The following is a 23,643-nucleotide window of genomic DNA, read 5'->3' on the forward strand; positions in this document are numbered from 1 at the left end:
TGACTCCTTCGAAGGAAAGCCGTCAAGAGGAGCAGGATCAAAAGCTTCCCATAAAAGAAATGAAATGAAATGGGGTTTAACATCCTACTGTTCTGCTTCTATACAGGGCTAATGAAGACGGGCATGTTTACGCCATACAGTGTGCTATGATGGAAATTTTGCCCGGGAAGCGACACTATCGCCTACTCTTATAACGAATTCCAACTGCCAGGGGATCTTTTACGTGCATTCCAATATAAACACGGGCCCTTGATTTTTCGTCTCATCTGAAAGACTAGACAGCTGTCCTTGTCAGGCCCTCCGTCCTGCATCACTGACAAGGGGAAACCCCGCCGGAGAATCTGGATGAACTTTCTCGGCCAATGCAGGGATCGAACACTCGACCTCCAGGCTAGTGAGCCAGCGTCTTACCCCCTTAAACGTGAAGGACTGTATAAAATTATGCTACTATACAATGTAAATACAAAAGTGCATGTATGAGCATGAACAATGTGTCTACAATCTCAGTTAGTATTTTAGTTGATAGCAATATACAGCTTTAGTGGGAGTGGTGACCTTGAATTAAATGGTCTATATCACATCTTGTGATATAGTGGCAGAGTTTAGTCGGGTTCAATCGACTGTTGTTTTGTTACTTTGCCAACCTTTTAATTATTATTCATTAGATCCAGAATCCTGTAAAAAAAGTAGAAATAATATTATCGACTTCATCTAGGTTGTCTAGACAACAAGAATTCTTTTTAGAAAAAAAGTTATCATTAATGTGCCATGACTCATGTACCGAATCTCATGAAAAATAAATGACGAAGTTTGTCACATGTACATGTACATGTACGCATGTAATAATTTATAAGCTTAAAAAACAATCATTTTGTTGTTTCAATGCAGACCTGGAAAAAATGTCTGCTCTATAATTTCCATCTGGGCTAGGGGAACCATGGTGGCTAAGTGGGTAAGACGCTGGGTCACTAGCCTAGAGGTTGCTTGTTCAGTCCCTGCATTGGCTGAGAAAGTTCATCAGCATTTTCCAAAGTGGTTTCCCCTTGTCAGTGATGCAGGACGGAGGGCCTGACAAGGACAGCTGTCTAGTCGTTCGGAAGGGATGAAAAACCGAGGTCCTGTGTATACAATGGCATGCACGTAAAAGCTCCCTTGGCAGTTGGAATTCAATATAAGAGTAGGCCACTGAATAATAATTAATTTTTGAACAGTGGTCAGGAAATTAGATACCGGTACTTGTAAATTGGGCACTCATTATCAAAATTAATCAGTCGGCTTTAAACTGGACACAAGTACAAATTAGATGATTTGGAGTGATTCTAAATGATTTTTACGAAAATTTAAACAAAGATTTAATATTAAACGAACCTGAAAGAAATTAGTGCTAGATACACGAGATTAAATGCTACCCGGGTTACCGTGTAAGCGATGAAGCGAATATTTACTGCTGATCTGTTAGGAAACGATTCTACAGACGACATTTATAAATAGGGCCTACGTGTACCGATGCACTGTTCATTCCATTATGTGCCAAATGTTCTAATTAGCGTTGTATAAAACACACATGGCAATATGTGTTGGGTACATGTACATTGTACTTGTATGTTCAAATGATTTTTCTACGTCTATTTCAGCTCTTTATTTGTCTTTATTAATCAAAGAAGAATTCTATTTAAATAGCCAAAAGGGAATATTTCATTAAGAATAATTATTATAAGTCCTATATGAATATGAAACGAATTTGTGATTAAAGTTTCCATGCATTATCAAAAGTGACCGAAAGTGTAGATTTTGAAGTGGAATTTTTAAGACCTGCCGTTAACTATGACAAATTTAATATAGAGGGGGGGGGGGTAGTGTTAGAGTTATTATTTCCCAAAATACTCATTCATATTAAACAGCCAATTATTTGGACTCCGGAAATACCCAAACCGCCCCAACCGGCCTACAATTGGCATCTCCGTATTGTAACTCGGCTGCCTTTTTCTGGACAAAACAACTTCTCTTTGATAACTTTTAAGAGTACATGTATGTATCATTCATGTATTGTGGAAGTTTAATCACGAAAATAAATATCAGTCCTAAAATGTTTCCAATTCATTATTTACAAAGATGTGATGAATTGAAACACTTTCGGTATCGTACATGTACATACACATGTATCTTCTGCAGATGACAAGTCAGTGGGCCAGTGTCGCCACTTATAAGTTATCATATGGTCCCCTAAGGGCTGGGGCAATTACATTGCCAATGTAATTAACCATTACCATTACTTTTTAAATAGAATCATTACAATTACATTCTTGCTTTTAGCAATGTAATTAATTACTATTTTCTATTTCTGCCATGAAGCACCTACAAAATCAAACTCAAAAGTCCTTTGCTTATTTTGATAGATATTTGCATATAAATTATTTATTTCTAGAAATTATAGCATCAAGGCAAATTTTCCAGTGATTTATTAAATTTTTAATCAGTCCAAATTGTTTGTCTATAAATATATTGTGAAGTCGTAAATTATTCAGCGTGACTCTAAAACCAAATATATATATTTGTTTTATATTAGGTAACCATAAACTGAAGGCCATTGTTTGATTTGTCACGCTTCACCTTGAGATTAGGATTAAAGTGTAAGACTATTGGGTTTTTTTTAATCTAACTGATTGATTGATTGACTGACTGATTGATTGATTGATTCTGACTGATTGATTGATTGATTGATCACAATATACATATTTTCAGAAATCCACTTTTAGGTTACATGTCTAAAAAAAGGGGACTTACATAAGATAATAAAAGAAAATGTTTTACACTTTCTTATAATTTGTTGAAACAGATCTTGATATACATGTAAATCTTTTTTTTAAAACTATAATGAATTGGACTGTGTCAGATAACCTTAATTTACTTAATCTTTGAGAGTCATTTAATAACAGGATAGAGCAATAAACTATAACACATACATGTACTTATGGAAAAAACAGCTACTTATTTATTTGGGCGATGTTTCAAAGAGTATTCTCTGAAGTCGGAAGTTATCTAGGAATTACGATTACCGTGGGGATAGAAAGGGGCTTAGTGAGTAAGTCTTCGGCTGGCTAACATGGGGGTCCAGCAGGCCCTCCGTGAAAAAATTGTTGACCATAAAAACAATAGATATACATTGTCTGTCAATTTTACAGCACCCCTGCCCCCCTCGTTGCTCTGAAATGAAATTAAATGAAATGGGGTTTAACGTCCTACTGTTCTGCTCCTATACTGGGCTTATGAAGACGGGCATACAGTGTGCTATTAGTGAAATTTTGCCCGGGCAGCGGCACTATCGCCTACTCTTATATCGAATTCCAACTGCCAAGGGATCTTTTACGTGCATTCCAATGCATACACGGGACTTCGGTTTTTCGTATAATCCGAAGGACTAGACAGCTGTCCTTGTCAGGCCCTCCGTCCTGCATCGTTGCTCTGAGCTAGTTACGGTTCAATCCTGGTGTTGGCAGAGAAAATGGTTTCCCTTTGTCAATAGTGCGGGGGGTTGGATGGCCGAATGGTTAGCATGCGCGCGCTGTATCATACGGTCTGTCATTGAGTCAACTGGCAGGGTTTCGATTCCCTGGTTGTACGTGACAAGGAGTAGGTTCGCCTGTCAAACCTCGCAGGTTTTCCCCGGGTCCTCCGGTTTCCTCCCACTGCTAAAGACCCATACGCGCAAGCGAATTATTGAAATTAAAAAAATTAAACCATATGTTAGTCCCAAAATGACCTAGTTTTTCGAGTGGACGTTAAACCCCATTTCTCTCTCTCTCTCTTTCTCTCTCTTGTCAATAGTGCAGGACAGGAAGATGGTACGGAAAATCGGGTAGTCGTTTGAGACGAAAATTGAGGTCTCAGGTACATATTGGCATTCACCTAAAAGAACCCTTGACAAGTAGTTGTAGTATCAAAGTCCTGGCAAAGTTTCCCTCACTGCACGCTTTATGGCATATGCCCGACCTCATCAGCCCAGTCTGTAAAGAATTGGTTTACGCTTATTTCTGTTTAGAAGACAGAATGACAGTGCTCGATTGTTTATTCCTGTTTTGATTTCGAAATAACCGTCAAATGTTAGTCATTAATGAAAAAGCCAAACACAGTAGTAACTGATCTATAACAATTACAGCCTAACATGTATTTCACCTAAAATAAACGATCATAGGCATGTTTTGATTAAAATACTGAGTCACACTGTGTTTTCAACACCGAGGCAGTGCTATCGTGTCACTCGATATTCATTCGATATTCACTGGGTAAACCATGGAATTCCACGATAGAAAACACAGTAATATCGTGTCCCGTCAAACCATCACGATGAACGTACTGTAGGATGTTTAATCACGGAATTCCATGATAAAAAAATCGGTAATATCGTGACGCGTCAAACCATCGCGATGAACGTAGTGTAGGATGTGTAATCACGGAATTCCACGATAGAAAACACGGTAATATTGTGACCCATCAAACCACCGCGATGAACGTACTGTAGGATGTGTAATCAAGGAATTCCACGATAGAAAACACGGTAATATCGTGTCCCATCAAACCATCGCGATGACCGTACTGTAGGATGTGTAATCACGGAATTCCACGATAGAAAACATGGTAATATCGTGTCCCGTAAAACCATCGCGATGAACGTACTGTAGGATGTTTAGTCCCCATCATTCTACTATAGAAAACACAGTAATATCGTGACCCATCAAACCATCGCGATGAATGTACTGTTTAATCCCCATTTTGTTTCATTTATGGTTCTCATAAAAAATAAATCAGAGATTTTCTGCTATATTTGGAAACATAATAAAACTTCAATCTTTTGTTTTTAAATTTATTTTTGGTTTAATTTTTATTTTAAGTGTGTGAGCTTGAGAATATAATTTCTATCATCGTTTTTATCTAGAAGAAATATAAAATCGAAGTATTCAGGTTTTAATTATCAAATCGTATTCACAGGGGATAATCAAAGAAGGTAGTTAACTTTTAGACTATGAATTATTGAATAGTAGCTTGCGCTGTAACTTGAACAAGTGTGAAATATATCGATGTACTATTATTTGGTTTCTCATTTTGAGAGGCGACTTGAACCTGTACAGATAGTGTCAGATCCTTGTTGGTTGATTTCTAGGAATTACCGGTAACCAAGAAGGTTGGGCACTTAATGTGGATGGTCTGTTGAGCTACTGTTAGGTCTTTGAAATTACTGTTAGTTGGAAAGAAAAGTCTGTGGATCTACATGTATATCGGTGTACTGTTATTATTCGGTTCCTCATTTTGAGAGGCAACTCAAACCTGTACAAATAGTGTCAGATCCTTGTTGGTCGATTTCTGGAATTACCGGTAACCAAGAAGGTTGGGCACTTAATGTGGATGGTCTGTTGAAATTACTCTTAGTTGGAAAGGAAGGTTTGTGGTACTACTGTTAAAAGGTCCTGGCCGGTGTCATTAGAAAGTTTGTGGAACTACTGTTAAAAGGTCCTTGTGTCATTAGAAAGTCTGTGGAACTACTGTTACAAGGTCCTAGTGTCTTTAGAAAGTCTGTGGAAATACTATTAGTTGGAAGGTCTGTGGAACTACTGTACTGTTACAAGGTCCTAGTGTTGTTAGAAAGTCTGTGGAATTACATGTACTATTAGTTGCAACGTCCGAGGAATTGCTGTTAATACTGAACAGTCTGAAATGTTGACAGTAGAACCCAAGAATAACTGTGGAACTACTATTAATAGGCCTACTGAAATACCCCCAGAACAAAACAAAGAATGTGGGACTATTGTTAATATTGAAATACCCCCAGTAGAACCAGAGAATGACCATGATGAAGTTAAGATCGTTGGACTGTATCTGATATTATGTAGACTGATATATGTATTCTATATCTCTATCAGATCACTCACACAAGAAGATTTACAGGATGTTTATAAGATTGATGATGCTCAGTGTAGAAAACTCATATTAAAAGCTGTTGAAAAAGCCAAGGAAGAGGAAGAAAGTGACGTTGAGGTAAGAAAAAATAATTTTATATAGCATTATAGTGAGTTATAATGTATAAAACAAACATACACATACAAGTACGACAATGCCGAATTTCAGGAGTAAATATTAGCAAAAAAACCCAACCCAGAAAAGTTATATGGCTTCATCTTTGTTAGCAGTGCCAAAAAAAGTTAGATTAAAGACAATAAAAGGAGCAAAACCTGAGAGGTTTATATGTAGATGTACCGTAGATTGTACATGTACCCAGGTAAAACCATTATAAATATGTACATGTACATATATGAGATTATACAGTTATACACCCAGAAAAAACTATGGGGGTAGATTATAAACCCAGGTTAAATCATGGTGTGTAGACTATACACCCAGCTGGGATGTAGATTATACACCCAGCTGGGATGTAGATTATACACCCAGTTGGGATGTAGATTATACACCCGGCTGGGATATAGATTATGCACCTGGCTGGGATGTAGATTATGCACCTGGCTTGGATTTAGATTATGCACCCAGCTGGGATGTAGATTATACACCTGGCTTGGATGTAGATTATACACCTATCTGGGATGTAGGTTATACACCCATCTGGGATGTAGGTTATACACCCACTGGGATGTAGATTATACACCCAGCTGGGATGTAGATTATACATCCAGCTTGGATGTAAATTATACACATTGCCGGAATGTAGATTATACACCAGACTGGGGTGTAGATTATACACCCAGCTGGGATGTAGATTATACACCCAGCTTGGATGTAGATTATACACCCAGCTGGGATGTAGATTATACATCCAGCTGGTATGTAGATTAAACACCCAGCTGGGATGTAGATTATACACATTGCTGGAATACACTATACACATTTCTTGAATGTAGATTATACACCAGACTGGGGTGTAGATTATACACCCAGCTGGGATTTACATGTAGATTATACACCCAGCTGGGATTTAGATTATACACCTGGCTTGGATGTAGATTATACAACTGGCTGGAATGTAGATTATATGCCCGACTCGGATATAGATTATACACCCAGTTGGGATGTAGATTATACATCCAGATGAAACTATCAGATGTAGATTATACACCCAGTTAAAACCGTGGGAGTAGATTATACACCCAGTTAAAACCATGGGGGTAGATTATACACCCAGGTAAAACTGGGGTAGATTATAAACTCAGATCCAGTTAAAACCGTGGGGGTACATGTATATTATACACCCAGATAATGTAATAGATCTGTGACAGTAAATGGACTTTGCCATTTGTTCAAATTAATTATATTAAACCAAAACCATGTCCATGAATAATTATGTTAAACCAAGCCCTGATTGTTAGGTCATTATAGTCTGGTGATTCACATCCTATCTAAGGCCACACAAAATAAATGTCTTGTTTCTCGGGCAACTGACAGCTGAAACTGTAGGGAGGGAGGGCGGTTTCTTTTTTTTTTTTACTCATTGATGGTGCAAAATAAAATTTGGCTATTGCTGAAAATTGTTGGGGCGGGAGGGCGGTCTTTCTTTTTTTTTTTTTTTAAATGAGAAAGTCATGACTTGTTTACGTTTTTGCTTTCCGTTATATTCAACTTTATTGTACATACTTAAAACATAAACCCAAAATCAAGTCTACTAAAACACTGAGACTGAACACTGACTGAAAGGAAAATAATTTTCCATATTTAATTCACATAATTGAATTTGGTTTAAAATAAAATTCCATACGACTATGTAATAGCCCTCCATAAAGACAACAATATTTTTAAAAACTAAGCCTCTTTCACCAGGTGTATCAAAAATAATAATCATGGTAAACAGTATTTAAAACTAAATCTAGTATCGCCGGTTTATTTATAATTATTTACCGAATTCCAACCAATGCATGTCACACCGTGTCATCGGTATTGGAGATTGCCGGAAATACTGTTTCTTGGGATATTCGGTGTGTTTCTCAGGATATTCGGTGTTCTATCCGGTGTTTATATTGAATGACTATTTAAATCTAACTAACAACTGGTCAGTAAAACCATCAAATCGGTAATCCAATTATTATTTTCCGGATTATCGAAACTACCGTAAATGTGCTAATAATGACCCAGATTCTAAGGTATGCATTATGACGACTATCGTCATCGTATCGTATTCTTAGCTATAATTAATTAACCTGTTCTACGGTTCATTATTTTATCAATAGGATTTTCCAAACAAGGACCGACTGAAGCCGGCAATAATGAGCCGATTACGATCGAATGATTGAAATATTGTCGCCAATGACTTTTAACACGAATCAAATTCTAGTTTATCAGGGGAGGTAATTAATATCACGTGATACAAAATGGAGGTTCTTTCGATATCAATAAAAAAGGCAAATCTGCCAAACTTCGCCATTGTTCGGATAAAAAAGACAGCATGTTCATCTGAATCAGTTTTAATACATTTGAATAGATATACATGTATGGCGGATGTAGGTACATGCGGGATATTTTTTTTACGACTTGCTTGTCGATGTGCGGGCGGGCGTTACATATTTATTTATTTTCATCAAGACTAATAAATAGACTGCACGCGCAACCAATTTTGCGTGCGGGCGGTGCCCGAGAAACAAGTTATTTTATTTGTGTTGCCTAAAGTTGCAGGTCAAATGTTGAAACGCTTACTCATAATTGAGCTGAAAAACTCTGATTTCCTGACACTTGTTTTACCAGAACCTTTGAAGTACCGATAGTCTTATCAAGAAAACCCAGCAGGACTGAGTGCCAGGTGTTATTCAAGAAAGGAGAAACAGTTCTTGTGGCTTCAAACTGATAGATACATGTACATGTACCAACACATGTAATATTGACAAGAATTGTGTAGTTATCTCCCTTGAATAGCAGTTTCTAAGCTGTAAACATTTTATTTGAATTGTTTCAATGGCATTTAGTAATTGAACTGGAATATACAGGTCACAATTCTATAGAATACAATTACTGCTTATTACTGTGCCACGTTTTGACTAGGCTTCTCTAGTCATTCACACCTGTAGATTTCAGATACATGTAAATCCATGGATCTGTCTCATGGACGTCGTTATATCTCATTCAATTTGTGTATGAAATGTGTATGCAGGATTGTTTTCCTTTATTTAAAGGGACACAAACACTCTTGCTGGCTTGACAGCTCCAGAAAATAAAAAAATAGCCTTATTCTAAGTACTAGATGTGTTAGTGTCCTACCTGTTGTGTAAATTATCCATTAAATCCTATTTTACTTGTCCAGAGGGTTCAAAAATATTTTTAAATCCAAGTAACATTTGAAAAGCTTTACGTCAGGCTTTTCAAATCATTTAGTTGATTTTTTCCAATTTTTTTAAATTAGGTGTGTTAAGATGAAATTTGTATCATCAATTAATTGGAATATTGTAAAATAGTACAATTTGTTGACCAGAATAAAGATTGGGACATATTATTCAGTTACAACAAGAGTGGTATTGAGCCTTTAAAAACTTGATGTCATATAACCAAAGTTGGACACTTTTATCGATTGCGTTCCCAGATGAAATACCGCTGGCATGATATTTCATTAATTTAACGCATCAGAATTCACCACAATACACTGTGGGGTAATCATAATATATGGCCTTGACACTTGTATTTTGTTATGAATTACAGATTTGTTGTATAATCCACTTATATTGCACTGAAAAACTCTCTTATGACATACATTCTATCATCATGTTACAAAACGACTCACAATACACTGGAAAACTTGTGTCATGAAACATGTCAGCGGAATATTTAAACATACATTATGCAAGAGCTAAATCTGCCTATTGCAGGTCTTTCTTTAGGCCTGAAATGTAATCTAAATTATTAATTAGACATTAATTAACTGATCCAGGCCTTAATCAACTCTCGATGGCATCAGATTTCTCCGATATTAAATAGATTAGAATGGTTCAGCGATACTTTGATTTAATCAAATATGGAGGACCGAGACTTAGGCTGGCCTTAAAAATATCTTTGTTTCACCAAACCCGACCCACAATCGAGGAGAAGGGTCGGTAGGTCGGGTTTTTTTTTCAGATTTTTTTTTTAAAGTCAGAGAAATCAATACTACAGATTCATTAATTTTTGTTTAATGAATTTTGGGTCCGACGTAAAAAGTAACGAACTTAAAGTTTTTATTAAACTTAAGAGCTAATTTGACAGCTTGATAATTTTCCGGGTGGAAACATTCGTCTTCTTTATTGGCAATCAAATCAATGACATCAGGATTTTTCGTGATGCTCGACTCGCACACGATTTGCTACTAACTTGAAGTGTGAAACTCCTTCAACACGTTTTTAACGATCGTGCGGGTTGTGCCTTCATTTTTCTCGAAAACGGATATTAAAAATATCGTCGTCATGTTTAAAACGATGCCCCACAGACATAGAGGCAGAATCATTTCGTGGGAATGGACGTGCTTTCGTCTGCAACCATTTTGTTGAGAAGCGACACCTATGACGCTTTCGTCTTGATCAACCAGTTTCAATAATGAATCAAACAATAGCCATAGTAAAGGGAAATAACTCTCGTGATATATTTCAGGTTGACACACAAAATAAAATAAAAAGATCGTGGAAAAGTGCAATAAAATAATTTAAGTCGGAGATGGTTTTAGTTAGTCGGTCGCGTTAGGCGAAACAAAGATATTTTTAAGGTCAGCCTTAGCTTCGATCAACCAGTACGGTGGTTGAAATTATTGCACACGTCTGTCAAACCTTCAATGGCTAATATCTTGGCTTGCAATAGAGTAATTTGAATGAAATTTTCAAATTATTCATTTTACATCATCTACTTTCAAACTATTATAGCAAGAATGGCTAGTTCTTTATCTAAATCTTACATAATGTATCTTTAAGTTTGACTTATATTAACATCCAAACAATAAATTCAGTTTTGTCTTTGTGATCCAAATATTTCTAGTAATTCGAATTGTGTCAGGATCTGTTTCTGAATATGTATAGCCATTCGAATTGTTGTAATGTATGGTCACAATCACTCAGCAGTAATATGAAATGTTTGGTGCAATATACACTGTAGCCTGGTTGGAGCTGACATGTCATAAAACTCCATTTCATTCATTCTAATGTGAAACATCACAAATAGTAAGCGTGAAACCCATACATGTAAGACAACCTCAAGGACAAGACAAACAAACTACACAGAAATAGTAAGCAATAGACATATAATATCAAATCAAGTGAATGGGTGCAGTGGTGGGTGGGGTGGGGGAGTTGAGGGGGTGGTCAACTGTAAGTGTCCAGGGCCTGTAAACAAACTCACAAATCCAACACTGAAAATTTAGCAATGAAATACAAGAAAGACGCGATATTAATGATGCGAAAGCATGTTGAATAATATTGATACCAGTACGCATTAAAAAGATCCCTATTTTCCGGCGTGGTTTCCCCCTTGTCAGTGATGCACGACGGAGGGCCTGACATGGATAGCTGTCTAGTCGTTTGGATGGGGCAAAAAAACGCGGTCCCGTGTACACATTGGCATGCACGTAAAAGATCCTTTGACAGTTGGAATTCGATATATACATGTATGAGTAGTCTGTAGTGCTGCTGTCCGTGCGAAATTTCCCTCATAGCACACTGTATGGCATATGCCCACCTTCATTAACCAAGTTTGGAGCAGAACAGTAGGACGCTAAACCCCATTTCATTTCATTTTATTAAAAAGATCCCTTGGTCTTTTTCTACAAAAATCCATCAAAAAATGCTTAGGATTCTAAATTTGAAGAATAAAAGGTCAACAACATTAAATCACTGCTAGTTCTATGAGTACATGTAGTTTTTGTTGTCAATTTTTGTTACGGATCAAAGCAACACAAATCATATAGTAATTACATGTAAATATCGTAAAAAATCTTTAATCACTTGAACTGTTGACTGTGGACTGTGTCCTTGAAAGCTTTGTTAATTGTATGGAGAGACTGTATTGTTTACTGGAGTGTTTATCATGATGAACTTTGTATGTTATAAACATGTAGTATACAAAGTTCACAAGTTTATGATCAACAATATTGAAATCGACACTCATCTCGACACAAAGGTCAGAGCTTACAATCAAGCCTGGAAATAAGGCACCTGTCACAGACAATGTCAGGCACAGATTCAGGCTTTGTCAGGCACAAAACCTCTGATGCCTGTCATTTTTTCCGGCAATGATTTGTCCTTTATTTTGATATTATTAATACATGTTCGGCACTAAGTTGAAAATGTCAGGTACTATTTCATTAGTGCCTGACATTTTGTCAGGTAGATCTAAAACATCTATTTCCAGGCCTGTTTACAGTTTATCAGAGTAAAGCCTGATTTCTCTGTGAGCGTTTTCACAGCGTTTCCACAAGCGTGTTTTTGCCGGTAACATGGAAATGGTCCCATTACATGTACAGCACAAAGCTCAAAATGTCATGTACTGGTTAATTTTGGGACTCACTTCAATTTTATTTCAATAATTTACTGAGGCGTAGTAGAGAAAACCCACGATGTTGGACAGGCGACCCTACTCCTTGTCAGGTACAAGTTGGGAATCGAAACCATGCCTCTTGACTCGATGACAGACGATATGATACAACGTGTATTCGGCATCAGACCATAGAAAAAAATTGTCATTCCACTTCAATATTTCTATCATGTTGGATTCTTTATGATTATTAAGATTAAGATCGTTGAAATGTTAATCAAAATGTTACATGTGTGTGCCATGAAATGTCATGGATTTAAGATTGAAGAGAATTACTTGTCTGAGTGCTTATCTATTTTGGTTTAAGCTAGTTGTGTTGAAGCCTCAATATGTCAGAAGACTAATAAGCATTTTCTTTGTTTAAAATGTCACAAAATTAATAGCTGGAAAATTTAACGAAAATATCAGCTGAAACATTTAACTAAAATAATAGCTCAACAAAAAGTTAACAAAAATGGAAAATTTAACGAAAGGTGAAAAATTTAACGAAAGGTGAAAAAAAAGGTGAAAAATTTAACATAAGGTGAAAAGGGTGAACAATTTAACAAAAGGTGAAAAATTTAAGGTAAAGAAAGTGAAAAATTTAACAAAAGGTGAAAAGGGTGAAAAATTCAGCAAAAAGGTAACAAAAGGTGAAAAATTTAACAAAAGGTGAACAATTTAACAAAAGGTGAACAATTTAACAAAAGATGGAAAAGGTGAAAAATTTAACATAAAAGGTGAAAAGGGTGAACAATTTAAGAAAAGATGAAAAATTTAAGGTGAAGAATGTGAAAAATATAACAAACGGTGAAAAGGGTGAAAAATTTAACAAAAGGTGAACATTTTAACAAGCGGTGAACAAATTTAACAAACGGTGAACAAATTTAACAAAAGAAGACAATGACTGAAAAATTAAAAAGAAATAATGACAAAATTTAACAAAAATATTAGGTGAACAATATAGCAACTACATGTATAATGGGGATAAATTGAACCAAAAATTAGCTTAAAATATTAGCTGAAAAATGAAAAATAATAATAACTGAAAAATTTACAAATAATTTCTAAAACATTTTACAAAAAAAAAAAAAAAAAAAAAGCTAAAAGTCAACAAAAGATTATCTGAAAAAGTTAGCATAAAATATTAGCTGAAAAATTTAACAAAAATAATAGCTGAAAAATTTAACAAAAATAATAGCTGAAAAATGTACCGGTAACAAAAATAATAGCTGAAAAATTTAAAAACAATTTCTAAAAAAATTTATCTCCCGCCCTGCGCCCCCAACCCCTCCCACCACCAAAATAGACAAAATGTTACAAAAATAATAGCTAAAACATTTAAACATAATTTCTAAAATATTTAACAGGAATAATGACTGAAAAGGATTTCTTTGGATATGTACATTGTAATTTAGCTGAATAAAACCCCTGATAGTATCATCAGATGATCAGTAACACTGATGATGATGGCGGGAATCGATCGACACTAATGGGAACAATTGGTGGCCATAACTTACATTACGATTAATCAATTGATAAATTTTGGAACAATGTCATTTCTGATACCGTTAATGCAACTTTTAATTGTGTAGTCTGAAAGTCTCATTTCTAGTGGATTCTAAGGATTTTTTTTATTAGTGCATAAAAATGACAGGGATATCGATGTCGTTCCAATATATTACACAAGTCTGGAATGGTTCTTCAAATCTTTATAATAATTATTACAATTACAGGCCCTCGGATAATTGCATGATTATAGTTTTGTACATTTGGCTGGTGAACAAAGGAGCTCGATGGTGCTCAACATCAACGACTATTACATATCCCCCGCAAAAATTACAAATAAGCTATTTAATTGGTGGATATAAATTGAGTGGTAATGACCGATAATGACCAATAAAAGTATTTTTCACCACTTGCGAACATGATAGTTTGATTGATCAATTAGTTTAAGCCTGACATTAACCGATACGGAAATAAAATACAATTTTCTTGCCTACGCTAATATCAGCCTTGAAGACCTTGTTTTTTCCAGTATTAAAGGGACTCCATGACAATCTGAGGTATAAATCTGTTCAGACGCTTATTTTTAAACCAATTCAAAATCGCCGTTTTTTTTTTTTTAAGACAGGGTCGTGTTGTGTTCACACATACTATAGGCCAAACCAGTTTAACTATTCTGACCTCTTCGATCGGAGGTTAGAGTTGTCTACGTACATGTAGCTTCATATTCTTTATTCAGTTCTGGCACACTTTCGATAACACTGGCACTCCGCTACACCGCTATTTTCCAAGCTGGGCGTTTTTCAGCCAAGTCGTTCAGACAGCCAAGATGAACCAGTTTAAAATAAAAAGCCTTCTCGAAGACGGGTCTCGAGCTGGGGTTTTTAAACCGTTTTATTTGCCCCACAATGGCTCTCAGACGACAAAGTTAAACTGGTTTAACGATCTCCGAGTTTTTTAAACCAGTTCACTTACGCGTCTGAACGGGCTAATAGCCACTTCGATCAGTTTATCTACCAGGTTTCTATAACCTTATATTCCTGAAGCAATGGTTGTAAGGGTGTATAGGGAGCCACGTGGCCCTGGCTCGCTAGTCCGGATGTTCGCGTGTTTGATCCTTGCATTGGCCGTGGCAGTTCATCGGAATTTTCCGACACGGTTTCCCTTTGTCAGTCGTGCAGGACGGAGGGTCTGACAAGTACAGCTGTCTAGTTGTTCAGATGGGACAAAAACCGAGGTCCCATGTATACATTGGTGTGTACGTTAAAGATCCCTTGGCAGTTGGAATTCGATATAAGAGTAGGACATAGTGCCATTGCCCGGGCAAAATTTCCCTCATAGCACACTGTATGGTGTATGCCCGCCTTTATTAGCCCAGTAGGAGCAGAACAGTAGAACATTAAACCCCATTTCATTTTGTTGTATCATTAAAAAAAATTTAAAAATCGTTTAAAATCACCCCAAATCATCTAATTTGTACTTGTGTCCAGTTTAAAGGTGACCACTAAATTTTGATAATGAGTGTCCAATTTACAAGCGTTTAATTTCCTGACCACTGTTAACATATAAACAACCCAATTGATTATTGATGTATAATGATTAATTTTTGAACAGTAGTCAGGAAATTAAATACTTGTAAATTGGACACTCATTATCAAAATTAATCAGTCAGCTTTAAACTAGACATAAGTACAAATTAGATAATTTGGGGTGATTTTAAATGATTTTAAATGATATTAAACTAATGTAAAAGAAATTAGGGCAAGATACACAAAATTAAATGATACATGTACACGGGTTACAGTGTAAACTGTCAGAATTCTTAAATTAATATATATTCAACGGAACCAGATGTGGCTAAGTTCGTAAGACGCTGGCTCGCTAGCCTGGATGTCACATGTTTGATCCCTGCATTGGTCGAAAAAGTTCATCCAGATTTTCCGGCGTGGTTCTCCCTTGTGAGTGATGCAGGGCCGAGGGCCTGACAAAAACGGTGGTCCCATGTACTTTCTTCCAAACCTACATGTATTTGATTCTTACACGTGAAAAAGATAATTGATTAGACTCTCAATATTCGTATTCAACAATGTAATATGATTATTAATGGCTGAAAGCAAATTATGTACCTTTGCTTAGACTTACTGGCACTTAATGTGAAAATGTAAACTTGTTACATAATTATAAGAAAAATTAAGTCAACTCTTCCATCGGACAGATATTCGTAGAATTATTTTATCATGCTGCTTGTGTGACTAGTTCCATTACATTATTTCAATAATTCGCTTGTGCGTAGGGGTCTTTAGCAGTGGAAGGAAACTGGAGGACCCGGAGAAAACCCACGAGGTTGGACAGGCGACCCTACTCCTTGTCACATGCAACCGGGGAATCGAAACCACGTCAGTTGACTCAATGAAAGACCTTACGGTATAGTTTGCACATGCTAATCATTCGACCACCCGACAGGAAAACAGATGACATAATAACATGGTCGTATAATACCATGCTGTTTATTAGATTGAATTCTATCACCGTTCTCGTATTCAGGGTTAGTGAAGACAAGATTGCTATGCCAATAGAATAATAAAACTAAGAGATGTATTTGAATGCTACTACACGTGTATGAATGAAGATCACTGCTGGACGGATCGACATTGTATCACAGAAATTGATTTAGTTGTCAATAGATTGTCTGTTTAAAGATACGTTCCCAGAAAAGTATTTACCGGGTGGTTATTTCCAATAAAAGTATGGCAATTTTGGTATATATGGAAAGTAGAAATATTCAATCTTACTGGAAAAATACTGGATTCCCCGAAAAACACACAGGGAGCACATACAGGACAAAAGGGTTTTCCTAACCGACAGCCCGACGATTAGGAATGTCTGATGTCTGATAAACTTTATGAAGAGTTAGACGTACAACACTTTCTGAGATAAAAATCACAGAAAACGATGTGGGCAGTGGATAATCCAAGAATTTAATTAGGCTTCGATATTTATGATAAATGGATAGCAATTAAAGACAACATCATCTTGTGTAAGAAATGAATACAAACATGGCCTCTTTTAATATTTTTTTTTATAGCGGTGGTATTCCCTCGCGTAAACCGTGTTTTGAGAAGGATTTGAAGCAAAATTTTGATAAATTAATTAGATTGTACACGGGATCGTATCTTCTGTAAGGTATTGTAGGTCATAGCATATAGATCCCAAAATATAGTAAATTTATTGAAATAAAATGTGGTTTAACATCTTAAATTTCTGCACCAACTAGGCATATGTCATGCAGTGTACCGTGGGGGAAATTTTGCCCAGGCAGTAGCACTAATTGCAATGGGGTTTCGGATTTTATGTCCTAATTTTCTGAATCAACTGGGCTAATGCAGATGGACATGTGCCATCCAGTATGAGTTCTGTCAATGGCTCTTTTACGTGCACATCAACAAGTACCCAGGAAAGGCTTGGGTTTTCATCCCATCCAAAGGACTTGACAATTTTTATTTACTTGCCAGGCCCAGCACCCTGCACCCCTGACTAGACTGGATTATCTTGGGTAACCTTATCGCCCAACACCTTGATCAATCAGGGACCTCCTGGTAAGTGAGTTGGTGGCGCAATCTCCACCAAGCCACCGCTGCCATCCGCACCAACGCCAAGCCATCACTGCCATCCGCACCAAGCGACTGCAGCCATCCACACCAAGCCACGGCTGCCATCCACACCAAGCCACCACTGCCATCCATCCATCCCAAGCCCCCACTGCTACCATCCACACAGAGCCACACTGCTATCCACACCGAGCCACCGCTGCCATCCACACCAAGCCGGCAAAAGATTTTAAAACATATGTTTCTATTGATTTGAACTTGAGCCCCATTGACTCTTAAATGACCCAGATGTATCCATAATTATCAGAACATCGCGTTTTACTATAATTTTTCAAAAAGAAATTGAACACTCATTGTGACTCATTATCAAAATTAATCAATCAGCTTTAAACTGGATACACAGTGGAGATGATTTTGGATGATTTTAAATGATTTTTACAGATTTTTAACAAAGATTTGATATTAAACGAATGAGAGAGCAATTAGTGATAGATATATGTACACAAGTTTGAATAATACCGGAGCCCTGTTTCACGAAATTTTAACTAAAGATAAAATCCAAATTTTACTAGATACTTCAATTTTGATTGGCTAAGCACTAAAAACAATCTAATATTATCCAATCAAATTACTAAAATTTGGATTTTATCTTAGTTAAAATTTCGTGAAACAGGCCCCTGGATTACAATGATCAATTCTTGTAACAAAGTAGAAAAAAAGCCATAGGAAATATTTCATCTTACCATTGTCTGCACATCATCCTTGTTCTTCAACAATAACAACTCACTACACGGAACACAGGGACAAGTAACTTGAATGTTTAAGAAGACTATTAATGACCCATTTCATTAAGTACAATACTAAAACCCCTTGAGTCAAATGATTACGGAACAAGATTATATGGCTATAAGCAGGTTTATTGTCGGGGCTATGCCGTGATATTGTTAATGGTGGTCTATATTTACTGGGATTGTCTCGTTTCCCCAACCCGTGGCATTTTATAATGCTTAGCTTGACTTAGCCTATAAGCAGGTTTATTGTCGGGGTTATGACGTGAAGATATTGTTAATGATGATCTATATTTCACTGGGATTGTCTCCGCAGTATTTGTCCGGTTTCCTCCCACTGCTAAAGCCCTCTACGCGCAAGCGAATTATGTAAATAAATTTACGTTAGTCCTGAAATGACCTAGTTTGTGTCGAGTAGATGTTAAACCCCATTTCTCTCTCTCTCTCCACAGTATTTGAATTCGTTTCCACAACCTGTGGCATTTTACAATGCGTAGCTCGACTTATATACCCATTTGGCTATAAGCAAGTGAACATTGTGACATTTGACAATACATAGCTTGCCTTAAATACCCATTTGGCTATAAGCAATTCTGTTGTCTGGGTAGGGGGTTGGATGTCCGAATGGTTAGAGCATGCCTGCTGTATCATAAGGTCTGTCATGGAGTCAACTGGCAGGGTTTCGATTCCCTGGTTGTACGTGACAAGGATTAAGGTCGCCTATCCAACCTTGGGGTTTTCTCTGGATCTTCCGGTTTACTCCCACTGCTAAAGACTCCTATGTGTTTGTCCCGAGATGACCTAATTTGTGTTAAGTGGACTTATAACCCCATCTCTCTCTCTTCTCCACCCCTGACATTTTATGATGAGTATATTGTTGATGGTGATCTATATAATGCACACAGATTGTCTCCACAGGTTTTCGTATTCATCTTCTCCACCCCTGACATTCTGTAATCCTCAGCTCGACTAAGAATACAAGATTATTGAACGTTGATACCAGCTTAACTTATTCTGATCAATATAGATTGGTCTGTTAACGGAGTAATTCATGGAACAAGTGTATGTTTACGTAATAAAACCGCGGGAACATGCCCCATGACTACACAGTCTTGTATTGATTAATAAATAGATAGTAATCAAATGAAATGAAATGGGGTTTAATGTCCAACTGTTCTGCTCCGAACTGGGCCAATGAAGATGGGCATATGCTATGGGGGAAATTTTGCCCAGACAGCGGCGCTATGGACTACTCTTAGATTGAATTTAAACTGCTAAGGGATCTTTTACGTGCATGCCAATGTGTACACTAGGCCTCAGTTTTTCATACCATCCAAACGACTAGACAGCTGTCCTTGTCAGGCCCCCCATCCTGCACCAGAAAACCATGTTAGAAAATTAATAAATTGAGCATACATTGTCGCGATTCTTTGCGTCAGTGATGCACATATAGAAGCAGGCCAACCGTCTCTTCTCTCACCGTCTGTGATACATGTATGCATGTAGAAGTTGTGTGGCCTTATGCTTTCCCTGGGGGGTTGGATGGTCGAATGGTTAGCACGTGCGTGCTGTTATCATAAGGCCTGTCATTGAGTCAACTGGCGTGGTTTCGAATCCCCGATTGTACGTGACAAGGAGTAGGGTCGCCTGTCCAACCTTGTGGGTTTTCTCCGGGTCCTCCGGTTTCCTCCCACTGCTAAAGATCCGTATGCGCAAGCGAATTATTGAAATAAAATTAAACCATATGTTAGTCCCGATATGACCTAGTTTGTGTCGAGTGGACGTTAAACCCCATTTGTCTCTCTCTCTCTCTTATGCTTTCCGTGCTTCAGTGGTACACATATACTTTTCGCAGTGTTTTGTTTGATTAGACCTACTCCCACTCAACACTGCAATAATGAAGGAAATTTCTGCTCCAAATTATGCCTGGTCAATAGTCCGATCAACAACTAATACCTAACTGCGTAACAATGTAATTTGAGTTTAAACAGAGATCTAGATATGTTTACATAACGTTACGCCATGACTCATGAAATTCAAAACGGCTACAAAGTAAACAATACTGCTTTGAGACGAACAATACTTTCGTCGTTTTTAATATCTTAAATTACTGTCCAAAGTTTTAAGGAAGACCCCAGATTAAACGAAGAGCTGTCATGTTGCTGTACTTAGGAGAAATTTGATTGAATGGGAAGAATAAACACACTCGCTCAAAAGCTCAAGTATCAGAAGTCGATACCGCAATGGCCAAAGACAGATTTCTTGGGCCATTGCTTCAGGAATACGATATATTACAGGCAAAGAAATAATAGGTTTGAGATTGAATGGGGATTATGTTCTTTTTTTAGGTTAGAAAACTCATTTAATCAAAGTTTATGATTACAAATCTGATTCTTGCATCTGTCTGTAAGACCTGATTGAAACCTAGATTTTAAAATGATTATATAAAAGACAATAACTATCTTCTGAGAAAGTCATTATTACTGTTTTTATGAACCTTCCGGCTTTAAGTGAAATGAATTGACCGCTTAAATGAAGAAATAAGAGAACTTTTGTTTGGATATCGGCATTTCCGGTTGGTCTTTATCAAATTCCAACTGTCAAGGATTCTCTTACGTGTATATAGGTCGCAATTAGATCGTGTCGGTTAACATGAACTATTGACAACTGGAGAAAGAGAGATGGGGTTTAACGTCCACTCCACACAAACTAGGTCTTTTGTTACTGGGGATTTTTTTACTATGATTTATCTACAAGGTATGGTTCCAGATTTTCTTCGGATGCATCACTGAGATCCAAACTTGCCTGCACTGTTATAGCATACAGTGTGCTATGAGGGAAATTTTGCCCGGACAGCGACATTACGGCCTACTCTTCTATTGAGTTCCAATTGTCAAGGGATCTTTTACATGCACGCCAATTTGTACACAGGACCTCATTTTTTCATACCATCCGAATGACTATACATTGTTCATTGCCAGGCCCTCAGTCCTGCACCACTGACAAGGAGGAACCACGTCGGAAAATCGTGATAAACGTTCTTGGCCAATGCAGGGATTGAACACCGGACCTTCAGGTTAGCGAGCCTACGTCTTACTCACTGAACCTCTGTGGCTACCCCATATTTAGACGATATATAAATCTATATGAATTCCAATACCTGTTTTATCTAAAAAAAAAAAAAAAAAGCTTCAAGAAATACAAAAATAATTTTTTTCCCTTAAAACCTTCAAATGTTTAAATAAAAATATGGAATAACGATTACTTAGCTTTTATTACAGCAAAGGTTCAGATAGGATTCATTCTCAGGAAATGTTCAATTCTCCGCTTGTACTTGACAAGGGGTAGAGTCACCTGTCGAACCTCGTGGGTTTTCTCCAGGTCCTCCAGTTTCCTCCCACAGCAAGCGAATTAATGAAATAAAATTGAACCATTTGTTAGTTCCGAAATTCCCTAGTGTATGTCGAGAGAATGTTACCCCCCCCTCTCTCTCTCTCTCTCTCTCTCTCTCTCTCTCTCACTGTGTAAATGTTGTTACCTGTATAAAGTAGTTATAAAGAAGATAGATATATAAATGATGTTACCTGTAAATGATATTACCTGTACTGTACAGGTAATAGTGGTTTATAAAGACTGATATCTGAATGATATAAGTATGATAATCATCTCGTTAGTTATGAAATAAACCAATAAATATGATAGATAGAACACCTCTGTTACAATACAACGAACCAAGAGACATCAAAATACACTTATTCGGAAGCCACTCATGGGAATTTACATGACTGACCACTTAACAGGAATTACCTCTTAATAAAATCTCAGTTTTTGTTAGCACTGATATCAAGTAAAATTTAACACTTGGATGCATCGAGAGCAAACATTGATACCCCATCGTTAAATTTGGCCGTCATTGAAACTCGCTATTGGAACAAAAATTTCTCAACTCATTTTTATGAAGAGAATCCATTAATTATTTTTATTTTATGAAAAAAAAAAGATTGATGATTGTCAGTCCGGAATGTGCCGAATTAACAGAATTATAATTGAATGGCTGGGAATTGAGTTCTGTCATAGTTCTGTCAGTCCCACCCACGGAGGTGGTTTGAGTAGAATCGTGACGTAATTAAACACAACAAATATGTTTCAGCTGTATTGGTTGGTTGAGATATTTTCGTATAGATTCGATGCATACGTCGTAACCCGAAATCTCACTATTTTGGGGGATTGAGAGAATCCAATTCCAGAATGTTTAATCGTATCCCCTTAGTATTCAGGTGGTTTCGATTACCTGGTTGTACATGTACGTGAGTGACAAGGAGTAGGGTCACCTGTCCAATCTCATGGGTTTTCTCCGGGTTCTTCGGTTTCCTCCCACTGCAAAAGACCCCTATGCACAAGCGAATTATTGAAATAAAATTGAACCTTGTTTGTGTCGAGTGGACCTTAAACACCATCTCTCTCTCTCTCTCTCCCTCTCTCTCTCTCTCCCTCCCTCTCTCTCTCTCTCTCTCTCTCAGTATTTAGCAATCAGTATCAAATAATGTTTTGTTAGACTCTACCTGTGGAAACAATGATCAGGGTTTGTCATTTAATCAAACGAAAGATTAATTAACACCTACATATGTATTGTCTCGTTTATTGTTATTTTCATGGTGGAGGTTTAGATAATTAACGGTTAATCATAGGATTAGCGGAACCTCTGCAACGGGGTGATATCAACATTGTCTGTTGAATAGGCGATGTTTTGTTCAATATATAACTAAAACAGTGACCGCTGGCCGCGGTAGAGAAGTGACCGTTTATTAAAGTTACAATTTCATATTTCCTAAGAAAGTGAAAACATGATTATTTCTATGTCTTTTGCTCAATAGGTTGTCAACTCACTATTATACGATCATAGGTGTCATTCTCACACTTAAAACTCATTTACACCGGAAATAATAACACAATTACCTCCCAATTACCTCCCTTGTTTTCTATTCTCCACCATGGAGTAGCTATCTTCAAACGTTTGAATTTGGAGATGAAAATGATATATTTGCCAATTTCTCAACTGGCAATAGTGAATTATAGGATTAATAGGATTATTCTTTAACAAGGTAGGACTGTTTATAGATACCATCTATTTTAGGGCTTTATTTTAATACATTTAAAAATATAACTTAAAAATATGAAATTGTAACTTTAAAGACATAAAACCAAAGAATTAGTAAAGGGGGGGGGGTGTT

At 36.9% G+C, this 23,643-nt stretch overlaps 1 protein-coding gene across 6 annotated transcripts in view; it reads left to right on the forward strand.

Annotated features, from left to right (window-relative positions):
• The window catches only part of LOC126819077 (microtubule-associated serine/threonine-protein kinase 2), a 143,385-nt gene that overhangs the window by 8,428 nt on the left and 111,314 nt on the right, over positions 1-23,643 (forward strand). For all 6 annotated transcript variants that reach the window (XR_008787902.1, XM_056100475.1, XM_056100476.1 and 3 more), the window contains exon 2: positions 5,916-6,030. Coding sequence is in view for 5 of the 6 variants with exons in the window: in XM_056100475.1 (XP_055956450.1) it covers positions 5,916-6,030 (115 nt within the window). In the remaining variant the exon portion in view is untranslated. The remainder of the gene's footprint in view (positions 1-5,915; positions 6,031-23,643) is intronic.

Source organism: Patella vulgata, chromosome 4 (assembly GCF_932274485.2).
Source record: "Patella vulgata chromosome 4, xgPatVulg1.2, whole genome shotgun sequence".
In the NCBI taxonomy this organism is placed as follows: Eukaryota; Metazoa; Mollusca; class Gastropoda; family Patellidae; genus Patella; species Patella vulgata.